This window comes from Halichoerus grypus, chromosome 12 (assembly GCF_964656455.1).
Source record: "Halichoerus grypus chromosome 12, mHalGry1.hap1.1, whole genome shotgun sequence".
Lineage (NCBI taxonomy): Eukaryota > Metazoa > Chordata > Mammalia > Carnivora > Phocidae > Halichoerus > Halichoerus grypus.
In genome coordinates, this window is record NC_135723.1 from 90511901 (window position 1) to 90539230 (window position 27330).

Below are 27330 nucleotides of genomic sequence, written 5' to 3' on the forward strand. Positions count from 1 at the left end.
GACAGTTTTAAATTCACTTTTTATGTGTTTTCAAAGCATGATCTAAGCCTCTGGGCCACTCACTTTGATTAGTCCATTTAGAATGCCTCTCTAAATCAGTTCATGTAAGAAGCTCTCAACCCTGTAATAAAAATCTTCCCAAACTAGAGTTTGCCCATTAAAAGGGGGTGTTTAATTTTCAATGCTTCCATTTCTGAAGTGAAAAGGAGAAACTTTGCTAATGACTAATTCTTTCATTTTGCCCCTACTTGGAAGTAACCATATTTTGGAGGTTCCTTATATCGAAGTGATTAGAGAAATAGGAAGTTGTGTCTTTGTTTAAATAAAAACCTGGTTATCTGCTACATAAGGGACAAATTTGGTAGCTTAACTAAGCCTTGTTTTCCACCCCAATTCCTCCTCCCTGAGTGCCCTGCTCTTATCCATTTAAACAATTATTCTCATGAATATTTAGTACATTTGTAACCAGATTTTTGCTATTGCCCAAGGCCTATAATTTCAATGTCTTAAATCCTACTTGCTTCTTACTTTGTTTTGTGTTGTATGTTTGTGAGTCTTCTTTCTCGTCATATTGTTGTTTTCTTTTGTTTTGGCTCTCTGTGTACACAAGTGAGAGGATCAGAGCCACCCTAATTTCTGCTCCATTCCCCTACCCCAGCTCAATGACATTTCTTGGGTATTGCTTTTATGTGTGTAGGGCTGGGTATCTCCGGTTCCTTTTACGTAGCCATCTTGCACCTTGTTCTCCAAACTTCCCTTATATGACACTAATTTTGGTCCCATCCTACTCAGATGAGTCAGGGAGAGGTTGGTAAGAAGAATGCAGTGGTTGACTTGTGCATAATATCTAAAGTCAGTCTCCTGACTACTCAGGAGAAACTTGGCACCAATGGGAATTTTATCAAAAAGGAAGAATGAGTATATTTAAGAAGTAAATACAGAACAAAGTTTTCCTGAAAAACTGGAAAAGTACAAGTTGATACCAAGGAGATGACTATAAAGTTGAACATTTATTTTGCAAATTCAGGAGTATGTAATAACAGGCCATAATCTTCTTCATCTTCCAAGCGTTGAGGTAAGCAATTTACAAAGATCACATGTAATTCTCACAACAACCCCATGAGGTAAATGACTCATTATCCTTATTTTTCAGATAAAATCACACAGCTCGAGGTGGTCAAGTCGGCTTCTGAGCCAGGTCTGACCTAGAATGTACTTGGACCTTCTTTGGTCATCATCTTCCCAGACTTTTCATTATCTTTTTGCCACATTACATAACATTTTGATCTGTGGGAAATGAATCGTTATGGTTATTTACCTTTTGAAACTAAACTGTTAGAGAAAAATCATGATGGAATTCAGACGAGAAGATACATTTCTGTCCTAAAGTGTGGCCTCCATTTTTAGGAATAGTTAGGAATGCTTTCAGCTTCAGATAACAGAAAACCTGTCTAGCAATGTCTCACATAACAAGACTTCTGGAAATCTGTGGTCGTTGGCAATGGTTCAGTGTCTCCAAGATTTCAGAGCCCATTTGGTGTCTCTGCCACGCTCTTGTCCTGCATCTCGTGTCTCACAAGATGACTACGTCTCAGGAGTGGTGCTCAGCAGAGGGTCTCTCCTTGAGTATCTCCTTCATGTGGGGAAAAAAATAAATCCTTCCAAGGCCCCCAGAAGACCCTTCCTTGCATACTATTAGCCATGACAGGGTCAGATGTGACCTTTCTTGGAAGAAAGATTGAGTAAGTTGGAGATATGATTTTTTTCAGCCTCCATAATGGGAGGCAGGCAGCAGAGATGGAGTTTGCAGAAGGCAGACATCTGCACCAACTCTTCCACGACACAGGCAGACTTTTTCCCCTCAGTATGATGAATAAACTGTAATCACGTGATCTCTTCCCCTGAAGACCAAACACTGTTACCTGCACTTAACCTGGGTTTTTGTTGAGTTGTTTTGGTTTGTTTTTCTAATGCTGGATTTCAGCTCCTTTATCTGTACTAAGTTTTAGCAACATTTTAATTTCCTGTTTTAATTACCACAGGCTTAATAAAAAGCTGTTGCGTGGGAAAATAGTTCTTTTCCTCTTCATCTCCATCAGGTTACTTACTTCTGCCTGTGCAAACAGTCTGTAAGCAGTTCTGTTCTTTTCCTTAGACTTTTCATTTTCTATTTCAGTCTCTTTAGAGTTCTTTGTTGATCTCACCATATAAACTCAGAACTCCTTAGCAGGATCTGCTGATAACTGGTTCATGTTTCAAGCACTTTTTCTGTCATAATGTTTAGAATAAGAAAACACTTAGAGCCTAAGATAGACTCCCAATAAGTGATACTAATGCCTCATTCAGCCAAATATTTTATCTCTAACAGTGGCACAAAAGATGTGTGTGTGGCCAAATGTTATTAAAGGAGGAAGTTATGCTAAAGAAGATTATTTTTCCCAAACAGCCAATCATATATCTCTTGCTGATGAATTTTCTAGACCCCAATTGTTCCAATTCATAGTTCTTTTCCACTTCCAGGGTAGGAAGACTTGAGGAAACAACATGCAATGCCATCCTGTGGGCTGTGTCCTTCTAGAAGCCATAACAGCAAGCCCACTAGTCCATCCATATGAACCACATTTCCAATATCAGATTTATCATTAATAAAAGCAATATTTTGGGCTCCCATTTGCTTTGTCCTGCTTTATTTGTATTTATTTATTTTTAATGTCTCAATTGGCTTGGAACTTAAACAGTAAGGTGGTGTGTTATTTAATGACTCCTTGAACCCCATCGATAAACAACTTATGATCATAATTCCTTTTCTTTCACACAGTACCTATCTGAATTTATACAAGCTACTTAAATCCTAAACCTTGGTTTTTCTCATTTATAAAATGGGATTACTGGTAGGTACTTATCCAGAAGGTTGTAACGAGGATTAATAATGAAAAAATGAGTGTAATGTGTACTCAGAGCAGATCATGGAATGTAAAAGACATTCAATAAATGGTCATCTCTTTCTGTCCTTTGTATCAGAAGCTGAATAATGCATATAATACAATTAATAAGTACAGGAGGGCCTCATTATCTGAGCACAATTAGAACCTGGAAAATACCTCTTTAGATAAGTGACCAACATTTCATAGTAAATGGGGATTGTTATATTGAAGAATAAAATGAAAATATTCATATTATATAATAAATTTAGGTTATAATTAAAAATACACACTAATTATTGACCCAAAGAATACATCAAATGTTAATTTATTTTTTACATTTTGTTTCTGTTTTTCCAGCAAACTGTACCACAATATAATATGCCTTATTTCACATTTTAAATCTGAAGCATGATTATATTTACAATAATTTATAAAGCTTTCAACAATTTTCCAAGATTCCCCCTTATTCTTTGCAATTCAATTATTCTCACTTCCAGAAACTACACTGCCATTGTTCTATATCTTTTAAAAGGTTTGTGATTTATTTTTATAATTTATTTTCCTTGTATTATGATGTATCGTTAAGATATTACAGCATTCAAAAAATCAGTGAGAGACTGCCCAATAAGATGTTGGTTCAACAGTTGAGGGTAGATGCTAGCATCAGGAATGAAAGGCTAAGTAGAGACTAATTTTGCTAGTGATGTGTTCAAAAGCTAATGGTTCTATGCCACCGCAACTTTTGATCTGCTGTGCATTTGCAACCACAGGAACCTGAATAGTGAAGTGTTGAATAACTAGAATATTACTGGTCAACTATCTTAAGTTTATTGTAAACTGGATAAAATATGTCATAAACAGTTGGGTTTTCTTAACCTCAAAGATGTATCTTAAGAACCTACAGTACAGAATAATTTTTAGTAGCTTTTCTAACCTCACGTTTTGTGATTCCTTGACCCCATGGCCAGAGGCTTATCAGACCGGCATACCTGGGGTTTAGAAACTCACAAATGATTAGTGTGCACTATCTTCCCCAAGAACCTAAGGTAGGAGCCAAAAACTTCCTCTTCACTAGGAGCCAAAAACTCCTCCAAATCATTGAGTGAGTGGCTTTTTATAAAAAGAAGGAAGAGAGGAATGTAGGAAGGGAAAGAGAGAAAGAGAGGAGTAAGGAGGAAGGAAGCAGGGAAGGAAGGAAGGAAGGAAGGAAGGAAGGAAGGAAGGAAGGAAGGAAGAGAGAAAGAAAACAAATAAGTTCAAGTGCCTTGAAAGCTTGGGACTGCAGCTCCTTAAATGTCCATCAAGACCTGAAGCAGAGTTCTCAAATCAGGGGTCATTGAGGCTGAAATACCATATTATGGAGTGACTGCAGACACAGCTGCTTCTTTATGAAGTGAGAAAGTGGCTGGAAGCTATTTTCCTACTGATAGTTTCTCAGTCTTTCACCTCACCTTTCCTCTCAAAGACTTGATTATCAGCATAAACTATGTCCTCTGATATGGATATAGCCATAGATCTGATAGCTTTAGATGAACATTAGCAGAAAAAGTACAGTAAAGCAAACAAATTAATTCACATTAATTTAGCATTAATTATGTTCCAGTGTTGTTAACAGTGGTCTGTGTCCATGAAAGTGTTGGAAACCACTGGAGTCAACATAATGCAGATACTGGGAGAATCATGAGGCTTGAATTCTATTCCTAGTTTAATTTTTGTGGACTCCAGTTTTTGTTTTGTTTTTGTTTTTTTTAATTTTCAAAGTGGAGTGTTTGAAAATACAAATAAATACCTTGTGAGGACTGTCCAACTCTGTAATTCTGATCCTATAGTGTGGTATGGGCCATTTCAATGCACAAATTCAATTATTGGTGGGCTAAAAAAAATCATGTAACTATTCCCTTTCCTGTCTTCACTAACATAAGGGAATGGATCACAAATGGTCAAGCCAATTGGGCTGTGTCATTTCAGATGCTGAGACTCTGATTCAGTTATCCATGGCTTTGTTTCAAACCACCCCAAATTTAGTGGCTTTAAAAATCAGCAATCATTTATTTGCTCATGATTCTGCAGTTTGGACTGGACTCGTCAGGGCAGCTCTACTCTGCCACACACTGGGACTAGACCATCCGAGATATCCTCTTCAATCACACATTGGATGGATGCCTCCACTGGGGTGGCTGAAACAGATCAGGGCTGGCTAGACATCTTTCTCTCTCTGCATGTCTCCCCATGTGGCTAAGTTGGGATTTGTCATAATGGTGCTGGGTCCCCAGAAAGAGCAGACCAAAGGGACAAGCCCCAGTGGGCAAGTGCCTATGAAACCACTACTTGCTTCACACCAGCTAAAAGGGACATTAGCAAAAGGGACAAACCCAAAGTTAATGTGGAAGGGGATTATACAAGACATTAAGATCAGGAGGCAAGGTTCATTGGGGTCATAAAATAGCAGTCAACCAGAGATCCCATTCTGGTTCAATTTATACTAGTGAGGAGACTGGAATAGCTTCTGATCCAGGCACCCACAGCCTCTGTTTTATTACTTGAAAATAAAAATTACAATATAACTAATAAATTTCTGAAAGATTCATTTTTCTTGAGTGGAGCTAATAAATCAAGTGACTAGGACATTATTCTAGCACGAACCACATGGATGATATTTAGTATTTGTTGCCCATCCAACCTTTACTCCCCACTTCTTTTTAGACAAGATAAATAGAATGAAAACAATGAGTTGGGTTTGGGTTAGAGCAAGAAAATTCCTTTCCTTCAGTATCACCCTACTCGTGACAACCTAAATGGCTATTTCGCATTTGGGAGTTAAGCATGTACTTTTTACCAGAGGCTACTGCTAACGGAGTTGAGAATCTCACCCCTGATTGCCTCTGTCAGAGGAATGAGTATATTGTTGGCAGACAGAGCAGCTGTAATCTCTTCCTGCAATGAGCCAGCCACTCATTGAGCTGGCGCAAACTGCTGCTATTGATTTTTCTATACAGATAATTAAAAACAGCTTGTATGCCTGTATTTCATACCCATCATCAGTGACAATGAAAGGCCTTAATTCCTGTGACTATATCATGGTGTTCATTGCAAACCTTAGGTTTGGGCTGAAGAAGCATTTTCCTTTCTGTGGAGTACAAAACAAAAACAAAAACAAAACAAAACACACACACACACACACACACACACACAAAACCAACCACAAAACACCAAAAACCTAAATTCAGAGGAGTCAGACCAAATGTAATTCCAAAGCTGAGAATAAAAGTTATGAATAGAGGACATTTAAAGAGAGGCTTCAGGCAACGGGGCTAGACACAGAAACTGGAACTGAACCCTATGGGTAGGCTGGAGAACATACAGAATATCACTGCAACTTATGCATTGGCAGAGATTTCAATGTTATGAAAGAATCTTCCGAAGTTTGGCTCTATACCATCTGAATCTGGAAATTTGGTGATTCTCAGAAGAATAAAGACAGTTTTAAACCAGGCAAATTAAAATCAGAAAACTATCCCAAGACCTAACCAAATCGTTAACAGGGTTATGTGTGCATGCATATTAGAAGAGACAGCACAGTGGTTTCTTCTTAAACCAGCAACGCCCACAGACTGACATCATATGAAACTCGACTTAGGACAAGCCTATGAATGTTCTTTTCCATTCTCAGTTCAAGCTTTTGGGTCTATTTATTCCACATTTCTCCCAGTTTAAGTTTTCAGAATTGTACCTTATTTATCACCGTCAAAGTGTGTATATCTTTAATTTTTAAGGCACCTTTACAAGCCAGAGGGAGTAAAAAGGATTGAGGCAAACTTTAGATTAGGAACTTCCATGTCACAGCAAACACGATTAAGTATACTAAGTCATCTAAGTTCTGTACAGGCCCTCTCCTTTCACCCGTCCCCCACCCCACAGTGCAGGGAAAGTACAAGAAATGTGATAAGCATGTCATCAATGTTATTGTCCCCAGCATATTTTCATAGGTACAATTGATTGAGCACTTACTATGTGCTAGGCGTTGTTCTAAGTATTTTTCCAGCCAATGTCTCATTTCATGTCCACAAAAATCCATTTGGCTGGTGGTACTGTTTTCTACAATTCTGATGAGGATGCTGAGGCTGAGAAAGAGTGTTACATGACAAAGTTCACCCTGTCTGTAATCAGCAACATAGGTGTCAAACCCAGGGCTGTCCCCAAGGATTCAGACAATGTTAAGCAGAAAAGAAACCCCATGACCTAACTGGATTGGTCAGTGAAGGAGAAACATCCTTGTTATCATTACCATGGCTGCCATGTAGTTATAACACCTAAGAGTTACAAGCATTTGTGCTCCATGTAAGTTCTGGTCCTTTCCATCTGTATAAAACGGAGCTAATTATCTTTACACCTCTGACGTGATAGACTGTGGAGTTGGGGAGCTAGCCACCTGTGACTCACTGTACCGATCCCTGAAAATAAAGACACATAAAAATTCTCAAGGGTTGGAGCCATAGATATCTTATTAAAAAGGCATTTGTTTTAGATTTTTAAAATGCTGACCAGTTATGAATGCTATGGCAAATAGTGCTCAAACAATATATTTGGGGGATAATTTTAGTAATGTTTTCCGAAGGGAGGACCTTGAATGGAGATCATTTTGAAGCTTTTTCCATCTTTATAATGACCTTCCATTAAAAGATCCTCTTCAGGGACACCTGAGTGGCTCAGTCGGTAAGAGCCCAACTCTTGGTTTCAGCTCAGGTCATGATCTCAGGGTCGTGGGATGGAGCTCAGCATCTGGCTCTGTGCTCAGCCTGGAGTCGGCTTGAGAGTCTCTCCCTCTCCCAGGTCCCCTCTTCCCCCCACTCTCTCTCCTTCTCTCTCTCAAGTTAAATAAATAAAATCTAAAAAAATAAATCCCCTTCAGAGCATCTTACTACTTGAGAGAAGAAAGGGGCCCTCTGGAGACCATCAGTTTTACAGGCTCATTCTACCAATGAGGAAAGTTGGACCCAAGGAGAGCAAGAAACATAGCTTCTCAGGAGCAGAGCTGGGCTGAAATCCAGTGCATTCTCTTTGTTTCACCCCAGTAGCTCCTTCAGGCGGCATCTGAAGCATTTGAACATGCTATTGCAATACAAGTTGCAAATGGGGAGCCCCTGAGCTTTGGTGAAGTCTCCCTATCACAGTTAACTATGTGATCTTGAGCAGAATTTTCAGTCTCTTTGAACCTTGGTTTCCTCCTATGCAAAATGAAGTTATTCAACAGGCTTTCTAGAGTCATTTTGCTTCCATAACATGTGACTCTGTGATTTGAATGTATTGGCAAATTAGTTTCTACTTTTCACAAAGCACACGGGCCTTCTTTTTCCTAAGATTCTCCAGATTTCTAATGAAAAATATCACAATCAGAATCCCAAAGTCAGACAAACTTTAAGTAAAAGACAAAACAGCCATCTTCAGACATGCAAGAACTCAGGGAATTGATTTCCCTAGTGCTTAGTTTTAAGAAGTAACTTGTGACTATACTCCAGCAAATCAAGAAACTAAGAAATATGTGAGTCAAAAGTGGTAAGACAAATGCAGGGGCACCTGGGTGGCTCAGATGGTTAACCTGCCTTCGGCTCAGGTATGAACCCGGGGTCCCGGGATCGAGCCCCACATCAGGCTCCCTGCTCAGTGGGCAGCCTGCTTCTCCCTCTCCCTCTACTGCTCCCCCTGCTTGTGCTCTCTCTGTCAAATAAATAAAAAATAAATAAAAAATAAAAAAATTTAAAAAAGTGATAAGACAAATGCAGAAGTCCAAAGAAGAAAAGCGTAAGGTGATAATTGTACAGCATGACTAGGAAAAAGTTCATCAAAATTAGAACAGGAAGCCAGTGGACTCCGAGATGCCTTCAGAAGAAAGAATGAAATGGACTCCAGAATGACAAGGGAGATCGATGATACTAGAGACATAATGAAAAAATTGTGTGTGTGTGTGTTGTATCTTTCAACAAAAACAAAGACAACCAACACCAAAAGAAAGAAAAAACAGTATCAAAATGTCCAAATATGAAGCAGAGCAATCTAAAAAAATAGTAAGAAAAATGATTTGATCTGAATGACAGAAACATTGTCTTTCATTGGCATTGGGGTCCTGGCCTTGAAAAGCTTCAGAAAAAAATGTAAACATAGCTTAATATTTGCCTCTGAGAAACACGTTAACCTGCCATGCTAATAAATGTCCATGTTCTTAACTTTCAAATCTTAGAATTCAAAAAATTGACAACATGTAGAATTTTTAACATCAGTACAAAATAGAATGTAAAATGTACATCTGTAGACTATATCAAAATCAACAGCTTCTGCACAGTGAAGGAAACAATCAACAAAACTAAAAGACAACCTATGAATGGGGAAGATATTTGCAAATGACATATCTGATAAAGGGTTAGTACCCAAAATATATAAAGAACTTATACAACTCAATACCCAGAAAACAAGTTACCCAATTAAAAATGGACCAAAAACATGAACAGGCATTTATCTAAAGAAGACATCCAGATGGCCAACAGACACATGAAAAGATGCTCAGCATCACTCATCATCAGGGAAATGCAAATCAAAACTACAATGAGATAAAACCTCACACCTGTCAGAATGGCTAAAAGCAAAACACAATAAACAAGTGTTGGTGAGAATGTGGAGAAAAAGGAACACTTTTGTACAATTGGTGGGAATGCAAACTGGTGCAGCCACTGTGGAAAACAGTATGGAGGTTCCTCAAGAAATTAAGAATAGAACTACCTTACAATCCAGTAATTACACTATTGGGGGTGTTTACCCAAAGAATACAAAAAACTAATTTAAGGGATATATGCATCCCTATGTTTATTGCAGTATTATTTACAATAGCTAAACTATGGAAGCAGTGCAAATGTCCATCAATAGATGAATGGATAAAGAAAAGGTGGTGTGTGTGTGTGTGTGTGTGTGTGTGTGTATGAAATATTATTCAGGCATAAAAAAGAATGAAATCTTGCCATTTGCAACAACATGGATGGAGCTAGAGAGAATAATGCTAGGCAAAATAAGCCAGTCAAAGAAAGACAAATACCATATGATTTCACACATATGTGGAATATGAGAAACAAAACAAAGGAAAACAGAGAAACAAACCAAGAAACAGACTCTTAACTATAGAGAACAAACTGGTGGTTACCAGAGGGGAGGTGGTGGGGGGATGGGTGAAAGAGGTGAAGGGGATTAAGAGCACACTTACGTGATGAGCCCCAAGTAATATATAGAATGGTTGAATCTCTATGTAGTACACCTGAAACTAATATAATACTGTATGTTAACTATACTGGAATTAAAAAATGTAAAAACATAAAATAAAATGCACATCTGTGACAGGGAATGTAGTTAACAGAAGTTGAGAAGTGGAAGAAGGGAGATGAGACGGGGATGTGTTAAGATTCACACGAAACCCTTATGGTGATTGCCAATGTAGCCGGAATGCGGAAGAAAAGGGACCAGAGTGGAAGCAGGAGATTTGTAATGTTTTTGTTAAGAAATAAAAAGCTGTGGCCGAGTAGATGGTAGGGGTGCAGCATGGCTCATGGCAAAGGGCATTATTCCCAGTCAGGTGTGAGCATTGGTCGTTGTTCCTTCTCAGCATTTGGGATGGTTCTCCAAAGTCTGGGTGGGTTTCTCTCTCTCTCTCTCCCTCTCTTTCTCTCTCTCTCCCCCTCTCTTCTCTCTCTCTCACACATACACACACACACATACACACACACTGGCAAGTGTTTTACTGAATACCTAAATGGGGGTCTCCGCAGATATGTGGGGTTCTCTGTGCACTTTCCTGATACTCCACTCTATAAGCTCGAGTTGCCTTGGTCTCCCCAACTCAAGAAATCTGCCAGGCTCTGCCTGAATTACCCTTCCCTGAGCCACTGTCTGGAAACTCCAAAGTCTGTAAAATGGCGTAGTCATGCAGCTGACAGCCATCTCTTAGGGATCACTGTCTTTTTTTGCCTAATGCCTGGTGTCTTAACAATCACTGTTTTATATATAGATGTTCTTATTTCAGGTGGGAGGGTCAATCTGGCCTCTATTAGTCCATCTTGAAAGAAGAAATATTTTTTTTTTAACTTCTGCCTTGTCAGGGATCCCTTTTAGTTTCTGCCTTGTCTAACAGCCAATCTTTGCTTAGTTCCTGATATTGAAAATCTAACTTAACCACTGTTAAGGACAGTACTCATACCATCTACATCTAGCAGCCAGTAAGAGAAGAAAAGAAACTAGTTATGTTTCTTAATTTTTATTCTGTACATTTCCACACAATTCACAATACAGAAAAAGTGTCCAAAAAGTAACTGTAACTAGTCAATTTCATTTTCAGAGATTAGTTCAGTCTCCCAAATTAATTCCGTTGAAAATCTCTGTAGAGCAACACAGTGATCAAGATACTTTATATAAATAGGAACTGCAAGAAAATTAGGGAAAAATACTTTATGACTTTGTTACAAAAAAAACTCCATTCTTCCCTTCCCCACCCCCCCTTCCCACCCCCCCACCCTCCATTTCATATTCTCTGGATCCCACTTCACCTGGAAATAAAACTTCATCAACTTACTGCCACAGCTGCTACTTTTTTTTTTTTTGGATTCCACCTGCCAGCTGGCAGCTTTGCAAAAGCATGGCTCTGGGATGTGATAGGGCAGAATCAGAAATCATGAAAGAGCCCTTTATAATGTGACTGAAATTCTTCATACAGATGTAGACTCTGAGAGTGAACTACCCACAGCCAAGGGTACTCTGAGTGCCTAAGAATCTTTTCCCACTCAGAAATCAAATTCAACGAAATATATTCATTTGTATGGAACTGAGATTGTCCTCTGTTCCTTAGCTCTTTACAGGAATGGTTTGCCCCACTTTCAATCAGCTGTGATCCATATTATATTCAGATTCATGGTTGTCACTTAACCATTGGTAATAAATAAATAGTAATTAAAAAAAAACAGCCTAGCTAACCTTTACTGAGACTAATTCAGACTCTACCTTCTCAAAGACATGAGTTGCAAAATATTCTATTGTGCTAGAATATTTTATCAAATATTCTATTGTGCTAGAATATTTTGTCTATGAAAGTTCTGAATCTCATTTCCCAGGATAGCAAGAAACCCACACTTCCCAGCCCACAATCAGGATGTTAGCAAGCATAGAACTGAGTTCTAATCGCATTGGAAATTAGGCATGTGGTCAGAGCCTCAGTCCAACCAATAAGGAATGGAGGGCAGGGAATGAAAAATTGAAGTGTTAATAAAACCCAAAAGGTCAGGAACTATTTGGATTCCTTATACAAGGTGCAGTAAATATCAAAGCTGGATAGCATCTTAAAAATGATAGATCTCACCAACATATCTCACAGAGTTACCCATAAATTTAAAACAAAATATAAGGTAAACCAATTTAGAGCTGTCATCGGTTTATTTTTACAAGTAAAAACAATTTGTAAACATCTCCTATTCTATAATTTTAAGAAGAAAGGTTATATGTAACCCCCAAAATAAAAAAAAAAAGTTAGTCTTTGAATTTTTAAGGATTGAATATATTTAGACTTATGAAAAAACCCTAAGTCGCCCTTATTTCTCTCAAATTTTACCATAGAACATCAAAAATCTGTGGACAGGTCTAACCTCCTATGAGCACGTAGAGAAACTCCTTCAACAAACAACCCAGTCCTGAGGAAAGCTCTATTAGAGTTCTATTATAGGAACTCTCTCCTCCCCTAAATTCCACACATAATTCTTCTAAGCTGCATAGATTGAAAATTTCATGATATTCCTTGAAGCCACTTTGAACAAGTTAATCTTTTTCTACATCTTCTGAATTTGCTTTTCATGAGGATCAAAGTTTGCTGAGGGTATATATTATTTATGTGTGGGTTGTCATGGCAATTTGTGTGAAGACTGGAGCCTTATTATTGTACTACTCTTGAGAATCTTTTTTGCTCATATCTCTGTTCTCCTTTACCTTCAGGGGCAAGAGGTAGGGGAGAAGGTGGAGTCGGAGCATTTTCTGAGCAAGAATCCAGATAAAAGTCCATTTTTTAAGACTATCTCAATGGTGCCTTCCATCAAGCCAACCTGAAATCTAGGAACTCAGGTCTTATTATGGAAGAAAGGGAGGACAGGCAATTAAAACTATAGTCCACAGGACCCGTGGGTGGCTCAGTCAGTTAAGCGTGGGACTCTTGGTTCGACTGGAGTCGTGATCTCATGGGTTGTGGGACTGAGCCCCACATCAGGCTCCTCACTCAGCGGGGAGTCTGCTTGAAAGATTCTCTCCCTCTGCCCCTCCCCCAACTCATGCACGCATGCTCTAAAAATAAATAAATCTTTAAAAAAGATTTAAAAAATGGGCTTAAAAAAACTATAGTCCACAAACATTATAGCAACACTAGTCTAGTGATATAAGATTAAGTCCTACTTAATGGCAATAAGTTATAAAAACTGTCTCTATGCCTCTTTACCAGAAAATAGAGATCTTCTGCCCCTTCTTCAAGCCCCAGCCACAACCACATACCCCAAACAACAAATGGGTAGAAAGTAGGAAAATGAGCACTAGATCCTTTTTTTTCTCTTTAATTATTGAACCTGTGACTGTTCTGCCTTAGTAGAAACATATCTTACTCAGGAGATTTGGAAATTGGCTAGCAACAGACAAAGAGAGTTATATGTGTGTGTGTGTGTGTGTGTGTGTGTGTGTGAGTGTGCACGCACGTGCAAACGTGCAGGTGTGTATGTAAGCAAAGCAAATTGTTTTAGGGTCATGAAATACCTGCTTCTCAATGATCTGGGATATATTTGCAATGACTAGTGTTTTTACAAAAAAGCTTTAATTGCCATCTACATGGCAGGAACCTAGAGAGGCTTAGGGTTCTAAATGAGTTCTGCTTGAATCCAAAATCACAGAAATCCAAAACTAGAAAATATCACAGAAGTCTTTTAGTCTAAGCGTCCTCACAGTTAAGGAAGGGCTTTTTCCTGTTCCCTCATTTGGTTGTTTAATTTTCACTGAAATACTAGAAAAAAACCCTAGCTACAGTAAGTCACTTTGTTTTTCAGAAAGCCCCATCCATTTTTCTGGATGTAATGTTTAGGAAAAAAAGAAATCCTTCTAGAAGTAATAAAGCCACCTCCTTTTCATTTCTGTTCTGAACTCTTCTGTCTTTGCTTTCTTCTGCAAATTGTCTGCCCTAGAGAACTTAAATCTCACCATTCTACTTCACCCGTCTCCTCCAAACATTTCTGTTCCTGATCTAACTTTGTCCTCTTTCGAGATCAAACATCCTTCTTTTACATAGTCACTGATCTGTCCGCCGAGGTGCCTTATAAAAGATGAGAGCAGGAATTGAAGAATCTCTCTGGTCTGTTTATTCTTCCCATATCAAGGTCAACAGAACTTCCCACAGGTGTATCAGACCTCTGTGTATGTGACAGTAGGACAGACATAGCTTTGCATGCCCACCTGCTTAGAGCAAAGAGGTCTTGAACGGCAAGCCCATTTTCAACACTTTTTGGTACAGAATTCCAAAATACCATTCCAATAGAGACTTCCAAGGAGAGAAGACAATACTAACATTTTTAAATGTTGAGACTCATAGAGAAACCAGGAAGTAATCCTCAATATTAGCTTCTCGTGAAATGCCCCCCAGCACCAAAACATTTGACCTTTTTCCCCTTGAACTTTGCCCAACCTGATAAGCTTCTGATAGCAAAAACTCTGATTTTTAACTTCATATTTTCCCTCAGTTCTACCCAACTCTTACTGTGGGATGCTAAGTCATTATCTTTTCAAGGAGGCACCTTCTAAATTATGGAAATCTGCATGATGTAAAACAGCAGTGAAGGCTAGGGTGGGAAACTGTTTACTTAGCAAACATCTACCGTGGACGTGTTAGTCTGCAATATGTAGAGATGTCAGTTCTGACGGCAGTTCTACCATTTACTATATGAATCTGCGCAAGTTGAATACACTGTGTCGAGATTTGGTTTATTCATCTAAAATGATCTGCACGATCCACCTCATGGGTTTGTACCGAAGTTCAAAGCTGTCACAAGGGCATCGAAATGTTAAAACACTAAAATTTTAAAAATTACTGAAATTGTAATAAACAGTATAATAACAGTAAGCAGTATACATTCGAGGTGTTTAAACTATTTTCTATTGAAAGCTGTATGTGTTTCACTAAAAGATTGAGAAACAAGATCGTTTCAGTTGTTCCCACCATGAAGGGATCCCTTTCAGATGCCATTTGGCTCAAAATATGAAAACTCTGGAAAACGTTCAGAATCATCACTTATCTCCATGGGTGAGTGCTCCCTAGCAGTTATCATGTCTGCAGCAGAAGCAAAGCCATTTTCCATGATTGTCTTTTGTGTCTGTTACTTGAATCCCAAATACCTTTTAGGCAAAATTTTCTTCTGTGGTTATAGTAGATTACATTTAATTGTGAGAAAACCAATTTCCAATATGACTTAAGAATGCCTAAGACTATTCATCAAAATCCGTGATGCTTCCAGAAGCATTTTGGAGTAAGTTAGACCCCTTAGAATGTTTGCTTTGCACTAGCTCTTAAATTCAGGCTTAGTTGGTTTAAAATTTTTTTAATGATAACCAAAAGTCATTCTCTCCCAGATTTTTCCTCTCAATGTGGTGTTTTAAAGATTAAAAATCAAGATTTTCAAAAATTTAAAAAACGAAGTCCTGCCATTCATCATTTAAAAAAAAAAACAACTTCAAAAACTCACAGCATCTGATTCCAGCCCCTTGGATAAAGGTCCCTAATCACAGCATCCTTCCAGGTGGTCAGGAAGCCCCTGTTCAAACAGTCCCACGGGCTGAACACATGGAATTCTGTAAGAGTGCCCACTCCACTCTTGGACAATATTTATACTTCATTGTTGTATTCAGTCAAAACCCACTGCAAATTTTGCCTATTGCTTCTAGTTCCGTCCTTGAGAAATAGCATGAGTTTTAGCTCTCATTTGAGTCATATTTCTGTCTCATCTTAAAGTCTTGGTTGCAAATACCTTTTGAAGAACAGGACCAAGACTCTTAGGAAAAAGAAATGCAAAATATCACTTCTTTCATATTCATATTCTCATTTCATATTTCATAGAGCCCAACCATTGCTGGCTGAAGAGTGACTGGCACGATAAAGGCCTGATGGATTCCCCAGTGCACGCTTCCCTGGTACCATGTGCATTTCCCCTAAGTTGCCAGCTCTGTGAAGTCAAGTTTGGCTCTTGCATTCATTCTTAGATCCTTAGCATGCTGCCTGCATCACAATAAGGGATAACATTTTTTTAATATAACTGATTAAATATATGAATGTATGCTTGACTCATGAACATATGATTGCAGGCAGAATGCCTGAATACATATATAGACTCTGGAATCTGTCTACCATGAGGATACCATTCAATATTCAAATTTCTACTTTAAACGACAATGCTTCAACAACCTAAGAATTATTTTTTCTGCTTTCTTTTTGGGACCAGGTCAGTGCTATGTGTCCTGGGAGGGCAGGTTTTCCGAGGGCACTCCTCCTTGCTTAGTTCCTATTTTTAGGCTTCTCAATAAACTGTGGGGAGACAGCCCAAAATCCACGGATGGCCACTAGGGGTATAACACGTATCTAATCCAGTTCATCTAGGTGACTTAGGGGAGTACATGGTTTACGTCACCGGATGTGGAAGAAGCTGCCATGATTGTGGACACCCACGGTGGAACTGAGACAGACATGTGCTAAACCTCTATGGCAGATGGCTTCTCAGAATAAGGCATGTTGTAGCTCTGTAAGATGATCAAAGTCAGTGGACATCTATTTGTCCTTCAGGCAAAATGGATACTTGTCCCAGAGGGTAATTTCATTCTGATCCGTTCTGAGCAGAATACCTGGGGAAGATTTGGGTGTCTGTATGACAAAATGACTGAAGGTGGTGGCCAAAAGTCCAGGAGGACTCTTGTCATGGTCAGAAACTGGAGGGACTAGAGATGAGTCAAGACCAGGACACAGAAAGGGACGGGGCCAAAGTCCATCTGAGAGACCAGACAGAGAAAAAAACTACAGTAATCAGCTGAATATGGAATTCAGAGAATGAGAAAGTAGACAGATCCAGAGAAGGTTCTAATGAGACCTGGGCAGAAATGATTTTATACAAATAAATGTTAAAAATCAGTTAGAAAAGTCTCTCATTTAATAGATGTTCTACTTTTTTCTTACTTGAACTGAAAATAATCCATTTAAGTAGAGCAATTAGTTTTATTTGATGGCTATGATGCATCATTTCAACAATGATCTATCTTATTTTTAAACAGCATAACTGAATAAAAGATGGTGCTGTTTTCAGTGATTTTCATGAGCTACTCCTACTGGAAGGAAGCCAAGCTCCTCAGACCCCAGCCCATACCCAAGTTCCTGCACCTTCCTGGCAGCAGCTTGCCCTCATTAAATATCATTAGGCAATGTATGGGGTGTTAGCCCTGCAAACTCAGCCTTGTAAAGTGGAATGAGCATGACAGAGAAAGAAATTCTCCATCTGTGATCCAAAAATAGCACAGACAAGTCTCTGGGCTCAGGTAGGTCTCATGCTTCATGGAAGGTAACATAAAAAATTATAAGACCTCTTGGTCATGGATTTTATGACACAGGCAATAGCAAAAGCCATGTGTAATTGGAGTGGCTGCAATAAGAGAACCGAGCTTAGCAGCAGTAAAAACAACAAAGAATAAATGAAGAATTCCTGTTAGCTTGTCTTTGCCTGTTGGTGTTAACTATACATAGACAGATGATTAGCATGCTTCTAAAATGTTTTGTCTACTGGAAACCTATGCAATAACGTATGTATAGTATATATATATATATTATATATTTGTATATTATGTATACAAATAAATACATTTCTATATGTGTGGGGGGGGGGCTGTGTGCACAGAGTCTTTCTGACATAACATACAAGCAACAATGCTGATCAGTGTTAACACTGTTTATCTCTGGGGTGTGGGACTCAGGCCACTACACGAGCACAGAGGAACATCTTGACCTTGCCTGTGATTCTCATCTGTGCTATTAGAACTTTTTTTTTTTAATAAAAAGCATGTCCTATCTTTATGATAAAAAAAAACTAAACATGTGAAATAAAATTGACATGTAAAAAAATAAAACTGCTGCCCCACATATTATAAAACATGGATATTACGAGAAGTCTAGGAAATACATTTCAGAAATCCTTTAGGCAAAGAAATGGTTACAAGGTCCAAATGCAAACTGCCTGTTGAGTATCTCCCAATGCAAACACATCGGCCTAATTGCTAAGGCCAGCTACTACAATGGGCTAGGGGGGCTGTCACTAATGTCATGGCTGTGCACTTGCCAGCTAAATTCTCTTCTTCAGAAATTGCATGGGTTTTAGGTTATAACCTCCATAGAGGTAACCAGAACTCTCAAAGTGAGATTTGCGGCCATGGTATTTATTTCCTTCTTGGCTTCTGTTTTGTTGTTGTTGTTGTTGTTGTTTTTAATCAGTCCTTGAATGTGATAAAGCACAGCTTAACTAGGTGAAGCTGTGTTCTAAACTGGGTTCTATTTCATTAAATGTGTACTCCTGGAATATAGGGCTCCGAAAATGACTACCTTTAAGGTTCTCTCATGTGGTCTTGTAATAACTCTCCATTTCTCATACCCCTCCCTGTCAACCGAACCCACAAATGGAATGCCCATGAGGGGCTCTTCTGAGCCAAACACAGAGGATTGGCAGCTAAGCCAGCCATGCTCCAGTACCGTCCCGGGAGGTTTTGTAGAAAATGGTATTTCTGTGAGTATACAGTGTCATGTCTTTTAAATTAAACATTTGTGGGTTTACAGATCCAGACCAGGGCCAGACCATTGGCTTCTACCCTTTCTGATGGCCCATTAAAGGGGAGACTCTATACTTGAGCTGAGCTGGAAACTCTTGGAGCATATGGCCTCAGCTCTTTCTGAAGGCCAGGACTGTCCCACGCAGTGATCAATTTTAAAAAATGCTACAGGAGGTAGGTTTAATATTGAATCCATTAAATATGTAACTGTTCCGTTCATTTTTTATGTCCTTTCCTCGGAAAACCCAAGTCCTGAGGGTGTTTGCTTTTTCAAAGAGATATTTGCTTGGTTGTACATAGTTTCCCATCCATAATGTAGAACTTTTTTTGGCTTGGAATGATTTCCAAATGTACCAGAACCCCTATAGTAGTCATTACCTTATCTATTTTCATACCAGGAATTTACTTGTGACTTCAGTTGGACCTATTTAAATTGGCCTGTAGCCATCTATACCCTAAGTTTTCTCTGGGCTGCTTTGAAGCATCACAAAGAAATATGAGATGGTAGTTGGTGAAAATAGTCCTTTATCCCAGAAATGGCAGCCGGGTAACTGACTGTGTGGCCAACTGTTTGGCTTAATCTAGGGAATGGAAGGCACCATTCAAAGCCAGATTCCAGTCTGTTTTAAGGATTATATTTCTGTCATCACAACATCTCTTTGACAGTCCCACCAACTGAAAAACTCCCAGATGAAGCCCAGTGATTAAATTCTCCTGGAGCCTATTTTTTCCAGTTTCTGGAAACAATATACTGCCCTCCTCCTTACCTCCCCATAAAACCCAACAGATAATTCCATTTCTAAGACTGATAGATGGAAATAGATTACTCATAACCAACCTATTCTCCCCCCGCTGGAAATAACACCAATAATTTGATTTTGAAAAGGCTAAAGAGATGCTTCATCCCCACCCACAGAGAAGCTATTCCTCCTTAATACAGTACTCATATCTGTCCTCTCAAAATGATAGGTGACCAAAATGCAATTCAGGTAAGCAGTGCGTCACCACTGGACCTTTAAAGTAAATGCAGAAATACGATCATTTATGTGTTCACATGCAGAGACACCAGGGAAGCACTTTGCTTGTGTCTAAGAGCAAAATGGAAGAAAGCTCAGAAGACCTCAGCTTTAGTCTGAAACAACTTTGGATCACCCACTTGTGTTTCTGACTCCTACCCACGTCAAGTAGGCCTCTTCACTGAAAGTTAGGAGCCTTTTCCTCCTGCTCTTTTAGTTATCACAGAGTCCCTACTGGAGGGACCTGTAAGTACCAACTGATCCGTGGCAGGATTCGAAGTCGTAATTCCAACGCCAGAGACACATTTCTGGCTCAGCTCCCACAGTGGTTTTGTACTAAGAATTTCCTGGTAGGGGGAAACGAAGAAAAGAATAGATTAGACAACCCCATACGTAAGAAGTGGGGTTACAGTGCTATCAGGTATAATCTTGGGACCTGACAAGTAAAAGGTGAGGCGTCCATCGGGAAGATCCAGCCGTCCTGGAAATCCAGCAGTGGAACTCATAAAACAAGGCTTTGTCCTTGGGACAAGGCTTACTCGGGGTAGTGAAAACCAAACACTTAGAAGGAAAACCTAAGATGGGCCCCCTCTCACCACTACACCCAAGAGTCTCTACTTATTAGCCTCTGTGCAACATGCCCACAACTGTTTTCTTGCTTAAGTGAGTTATTTTGACATATGGTGCTGCTTTTGCATTGGCTGTTTTATTTCAAGTCAGTTAGCCTGCTTTCTATTATCACTAGAGAAAGTCTGGAAGGGAACGCAGTCACAGTGCTCCATTTCCTGGAACCACAGTCCCCACACGTGGTTTTCTGCTCAGCACCTTCAACCGCACTTAAAATCCAGCGGTTCCGCCAAACCAGCCGTGGGCCTTCGTTCAATCCTGTGCTGGTCTCTTATCGTCTACATCGCAGCAAAAGGCAAAGATGGCTACACGTAGGCAGTACGGGGCTGTGCAAACAGCCCAAGCTGAACCAGTCCTTCATGGCTATCAGCAACAGCCCCGCCCCCAGGGCCGGGCCCTGGGTCCCCTCCCATGCCACCTCGCCATACCGCAGAGGTACAGCACACAAGTTGACATTATCCATGTGGCACATCCCAGCTCCTACAGAATGACAAGGGAGGAGGGAGGAGGGCAGGGGAGACATGCAAACGGTCACTAATAGTCCCGGTATATTTCATCTTGGAAACAGAAGCAGCTTTACAGGTGTGTTTCTGCGGGACATCCAGAGGGTTTTCAGAGACCTCCAGAGTGTCTTGTGGTCTTCAAAGACTGAATGTAGAGAGAGCAGATCGTATTTACTTTTTTTTTTTTTTTGAATGATGGGTAGTTGCAGTAGAATTGTGGGGTACAGAGGAGTCGTGAATGCATAGGGGGAGGAGGGAGCGGTGCCATTTGTACGAACATCCTTTGAATCTCGAAAATAAATTATACAGGTGAACACAGAAGTTCATGCTACTTGCTGGAAGCAATAAGGATCAAATTTTGTGGAATGTGTATTCCACAAATCTCCAGGTACCCTGCCTCTTCCTCAGAGGGCTATCGTGTTCTGTTGGACATCCTGGTAGCCCTTAATAACTGGTGGCATGGTCTCAGATAGATTCTTGCAGAGAGAGACAGATTTGTGGATTCCATCAGCTTCTTCCAGGGGAGCTGCCCGATCGCCGGGAGGGCACAGGTGATACACTTGCTTAGGTTCTCTTTGCAATCTACCAGGGTCAAACAGCAGTTTCCAGGTCCTCATGGCCAATGATCTTATAGTTCTGGCGGCTTTCTAGGTATGCAGCCAAATCTGGGTCTCCAGCCTGCTGTGCTCTGTCTTGAGGTGTCTTCCCCTAAAGGTGACAGTGGGAAGGAAGGAGACACAAATACGTGGAATGAGATTTATTTTTTTTAAATCACGGGGGTATTCAAAGATTACTCCCCAAAGGATTTTTCCATGCTTATGGTTTTAGAGTTGACAAGACACTTTCAAATCTATTGTCACATTAAACCCATGATCGAGAGAAAGACACGATCACTTGACAGGTGGGGCTGAGGAAAAGGGGGTTCAGAGTAACAGCTGAGGAAAAGGGGGTTCAGAGTAACAGCTGAGGAAAGAGTGTGGCACAGTGAGTTTGGGAACCCCAATTCTTTCTGGGAGAAGGGGGATAGAAATCACTGAAGAGAAAAGTAGGAAGTAGGCTTTCGGAGGCCCGATGCCAGACTCTTCCTATTACACTAAACACTAAACTCTGGGAAGCAGCAAGCAGAAAATGAGAGGACCGGATGGTTGTAAATGATCTAAAGATGTTTCTTTGCTGGTTTCAAAGTCTTCAGTTAAGTTCTCCCAATTCAGAACTATCTCATCTCTCCAAAAAGTGAGTTAATTTCTGACTACAAAAGTGATGGATGTTGATTAGATAAACTTGGAAAAGCACAAAAGTGTAAGGAAGAAAATAAAAATCACCAATAATTCCTATACTACACTAAGATAACTGCTGTCAACCTTCCACAGAGTAGCTATTTTGTCTTTTTTTATGGCTCTACACATAACAATTTTTGTAAGTAGAAAACCATACTATGGGGCACCTGGGTGGCTCAGTCGGTTAAATGTCTGACTTCTGATTTCAGCTCAGGTCATGATCTCAGGGTCATGAGATCGAGCCCCGTGTTGGGCTCCATGATGAGTGTGGAGTCTGCTTAAGATTCTCTCTTTCCTTCTCCCTCTGCCCCTCCCCCTGTTTGCATTCTCTCTGTCTCTCTCTCAAAAAAAAAAAAGTCTAAAAAAAACCCATACTCTGTTTACATACTATTATATAACACACTTTTTCACTTAACATGTCAAACCTTTATGTCATTCAATGTTCTTCTACATCATCTTAAAGGATTGTCTCATTTCTTGCAGCCTACTATAATGCCATATGCATGTTTATACACACACGTGATATTTTTGGAATAAGGTCAACGAATAGATTCAGTAGTAGAAGGAAGGAAGGTCTCCATTCTTTTGAATGCATATAGATATTACGTAACGCTCCTTGAAACTTCTAATTTTTGTTCAGTGATAATGACTTTATCTATTTAAAACGTAATATAAGGGGCGCCTGGGTGGCTCAGTCGATTAAGCGGCTGTCTTCAGCTCAGGTCATGATCCCAGGGTCCTGGGATCAAGCTCCACATCGAGCCCCACATTGGGCTCCTTGCTCGGTGGGGAGCCTGCTTCTCCCTCTCCCACTCCCCCTGCTTGTGTTCCCTCTCTCGCTGTGTCTCTCTCTGTCAAATAAATAAATAAAATCTTAAAAAAATAATAAAAAAATAAAAAGTGATATTAAATTCAAAAAGATGGAGGCATGAACATTGTACCAAAGAAATAGCTCCATGTATAAATGCATGCGAGTTTTACGAAAATTGCTGAAGGCTTCTCAGCCTCCACCTGAGTCACTGCAATGGAGAGTGTCAAGCTCAATTAAGCCTGTAGCTTACAAGGGTATGTGGGTAGAGAATAAAAGGAAAGTAACAGTGGCTCTGGATTCTTTCTAAAATTTTACTTATTTAGCTGGGATTTAATATTGAACCACTAGCTTAAAGTTCCTATATAAGTTTTTCCAATTTGTTTATAGTATTAGTAGATTATCTGATCTTCAATATTAATGAGGTTGGAATTACTAGCTTCCAAGTATTCAGAGAGGTGGACTGGAGTGGCCCATGAGCTGATTTTTAAAGGAACTGTTCTCCATCAAGAGAAATTCTCAAGATATTGCTTCTCCCCCCCCCAAAAAAAAATCTAGGAAAAGATCCAGTCATAATTATCATGTTCTGCTTTAACTTAGCATAAAATTACAAAATGGAAAAATTAACAGGTCTCCCAAAAGGATGAAGCATAGACTATTTCCTACAGTAAGACCTCTAGAACACAATGTTGGGGGAACATAAGCATTCTATGATAGCATGAATAGTATGACTTCACCGACTAAAAAAAAAAAAAATGAGAGAGAAAAACAGGCATACCTACATGTGAAGAGAGATCGTTAAAATTTTAATAGTATATAGGTCTAGAGTGTGAGATTTCTAGTGATTTTTATCTTTGAAGAATATCTTTGCATTGCTTGAGTTTTCTATATAAGAATGCACTGTATTTATAATCATAAAATTAATGAAGGTGTGTTTTGAAAAAAAAGCACACACATACATAACACAAAAGAGGAAGCAATCTCAAGGCATGTTGAGCCCATTTATCTGATTCAGAAACTTAGAAAGATAAAAAAGAGCAATCTGCTCAGGGGCCAGGTCTCCTGCCCAGTCTTTTGTTTGTCTCTTTCAGGTCGCTCCTCCTTTTCTTTTGATTTCCTGAGGTGAGTGTGAGAGCAGTCTTTTGTGTGGTCAATAGGCAACTGCCACGCTGGAATGTGAGTTGGCCCCAGACAAGCCAAACCTACCTGAAATCGAGGCCTCCCCCGATCCTGTCTATAGGGTTTGTGTTCCTCCATCGGGTTACACGACAAAGAGTTTAAGCGCAAATATCATCTGGTAAGAATATCACATGGAGCACTTATCTGCCACTTGAAATCCTATACCCACTTAGCTAACCAGGTAACAGACCAGCTTAACATGTCCCACAGCCCTAGGGAGGAGGAACCCAGGTGGCCAGGGTCCTCCGTCAGAGAGCAGGGATCCGGTGGGCTGCAGGGGCGTGGAGAATCATGCAACGCAGCTGGCTCAGAACTGGGGTCGAAGGAAAAGAGGTCCACACAGGAGATAAAGTTATTTTATGGCGCTCACTGCAGTTTGAGGAACCCCCAGGGTGAAAACTGCACATAAGCAGTTGCTCGTCCCTTAAAGAAGTCTCATGGGGAATATGTCCGTGTTCCTTGGCTACATTCATCAGCCCCAAACTTAGGCTATTCAGTGCCTTAGCTTAATGAAACCCTCATCTCTATATTAAAATTCTTCTCTGCAACCCTCTACAGTTAAACGGTTTGTCCTTCGCATCTACCCAGGGCTGCTCAGGCTCCCCCGTGGCACCGAGGTATTAACCGTCGTCCACCCCCCTCCACCCCGCCCTTCCCTTCTCCTGGGCTGCAGTCCCGGGGCTGCACCACTGAGCTACACCTCTCTCTTTGCTCCAGCTTTCAGCCCTTTCCTCGGTGCTCTCTGTAAATGAACAATTCACAGTGCAGCCTGATCTCAGGTCTCCTGAACAGAGTTTCTCCTGATGCCTGACCTCTACCTGTTGGCGTCTTTCCGGTCAAGGTCGGCACCGTAGGTCACTCTATCAGTTTCTGGCCTCACCGCCCTCTCCTTAAGACATTAACACACTTTAAAGCCACATTGACATGCCTTTCGCTGCAGGGGAACCAACCACATTTCAAGTCCCGATGCCATAAGTACCACTGTAAGGCAAAGACATGATCCAAACCATTCAAGAGAAACCCACTTTATGCCTTTGTTGCCACACTTCGTCCCATTGGATCCAGGCGGGTGTTCTGTCACCACAGGAGAACAAGTCATCTGCTGCGCTGGGTGTCAAAAGAGCTGAATTTGGATTTGGGCTCAGCTCCTGGTCTAAGGGTACAGAGCTTTCTTTGGGTTTCAGTTTCCACATCGATGAGAGAAATTCCCACCCTAACTTCAGGGGTTAACTTTCAGGGAAAAATATAAGAAAATAAGTAGGAAGAAACTTTTAAAAATAAAAAGCCAACGTAAAGGCACCAGAGTTAAGGCTGTAACCTCTCCAAGCCCGGGCTGACCATCCTGACAGGGGCGGCTAATCACCCGGGCGCCCGTAAACCACAGATCAGAAGCTACCCGAGACAAAGCCACTGAAGGAGAAATTCCAAAGCAGGCCAATGTCTTCTACGCCTCTCCTAGGGCTTTGAACCTCACCTCCCCGCAACTTGGCTGCTGGCATTCGGCAGGACAACCCCAAAGTCCCAAGGCCAGCACATTCAGAGGTTTATAAAGTCCCATAGGCAAGCACACACCCTTCCCTTTGTGCTTATACATTTAAACTACAGTTGCTCTAAATGAAGCACTTTATTTTTTCCTCCTTTTTTCCAAAGCCCCAGGCACTTCCATAAGCACAGAAAGGATGCCTTTGCCCTGCGCACAAGTGAAGGCGATGGTGCCGGTGATCCTGCCCAGGAGGAGGATGTTTGCACTCACTCATCAGGTTACCTTGGAGTCCGTCTTTCTCAGAGATGCTCCCGCATCCACCAGAAGCTGGCACACGGCCCGGTTCCGCTGGCAGGCAGCCTTGTGCAGGGCGGTCTCACCCCTAAAGCAAAGAGGAAATGGGAAGCCACCCATAAAGGGGTTGGGGGCGGGGGCGGGAGTGGGGGCGGGGCTGGAGGCTGCAGGGAGTGGGTGAGGGTAGCTTCCTATGCCTGCTGCTGAGGTTCTGGGCTCATCCGCCTCCTTCGCGATCTGCAGCTGAGATCCGGGCACATTCTGGGGAGGCGGATGAGGGGGTGTCTAAAAATGCCTTCAGTTAGTCATCAACGAACCAGAACTCCAATCGCTTGTCTCAACAGTGTTAACTAGGCTGAGTGATTTTGTTTTCAACCACTGACGTTTGATTTAGGTAACACTCCATGGCACTGTTCAACAAACTGATGTGTAGAGATGGGTCTGAGCACGGTGGAATGATTTTCTCTGTGGACACATGTGGGCAGAACATAGGGGCACCGGATCAAGTACACACGGGGCAGGCATGGAAAACCACAGGCCCCTCAGGCACCTCACACAGGTCTTGGCAGACCACCATCTGGTCCTCCGTGGAGTATCTCTGGGGGACTCCGCGTGGGAGGACCAGGTCAACACAAGCTGCCCTACCTACTGATTTCATGCGAATGGCAGGTGGGAGGGTGCGGGCAGCCGCAGAGGACATCTGGGAGGGCTGGGAACACAAGCTCTACCCTGTTGGCCGTAGGCCACTCAGTATAGGAAGAGGGCAAAGCAAAGTAGCCATTTCTACCCCCTCTAATGGGCAGTCTAGGGAGGAGGAGGTTTCCATTCTGAGTCCAAAATTGAAAAGATGCTTAATGCCAAGCATATGGAAAATCAAATGTAGTCCTTAGAACAAACGGGTTCATGACAACTTTGCCAGTAGGATGTGGTATGTGGACAAACCCTCTGTCACGACAGTGTCTTCCCTGTCTAGTAAGTCATAACTATAGAACTCTACCCTTCCCACTCAGCTTCCATTCTATTCATTTCTACTTTTCCTCCTCCAGACCTACTTAACTACTCCCCATCCATCTTTATCTCTTTTCAAATGTCTTTGAAGTTTTATAGTGCTTCTTATATGGCTTTCAGGGTGAGACGGTGAGCCTTTCTTTGTTCCTACTTGGGGAGCGGGAGCTATTTTGCTGCCCTAGGAATAAAAATGTTGAAAACAAACATTATCAGTTTGGGGACCACCCGAGAGAAGATGACTTTCTCAACCGGAGTTTCTCTTCTGAACCACAGAACATAAAAATGATTGGATTTACTATAGTCTTAATTCTCCA

The 27330-nt window shown here is 40.8% G+C and overlaps 2 protein-coding genes across 11 annotated transcripts in view; both read right to left on the reverse strand.

Moving 5' to 3' along the window:
* PTN (pleiotrophin) overlaps positions 1–27330 on the reverse strand; it is a 486673-nt gene that overhangs the window by 109687 nt on the left and 349656 nt on the right. The window lies entirely within an intron of this gene.
* The window catches only part of DGKI (diacylglycerol kinase iota), a 419644-nt gene continuing 412838 nt past the window's right edge, over positions 20525–27330 (reverse strand). For all 10 annotated transcript variants that reach the window (XM_078059602.1, XM_078059609.1, XM_078059607.1 and 7 more), the window contains 2 exons: positions 25997–26096; positions 20525–21675 (listed from right to left, as the gene is read on the reverse strand). In XM_078059602.1, the coding sequence (XP_077915728.1) occupies positions 21559–21675; positions 25997–26096 (217 nt within the window). In that variant the 3' untranslated portion in view covers positions 20525–21558. The remainder of the gene's footprint in view (positions 21676–25996; positions 26097–27330) is intronic.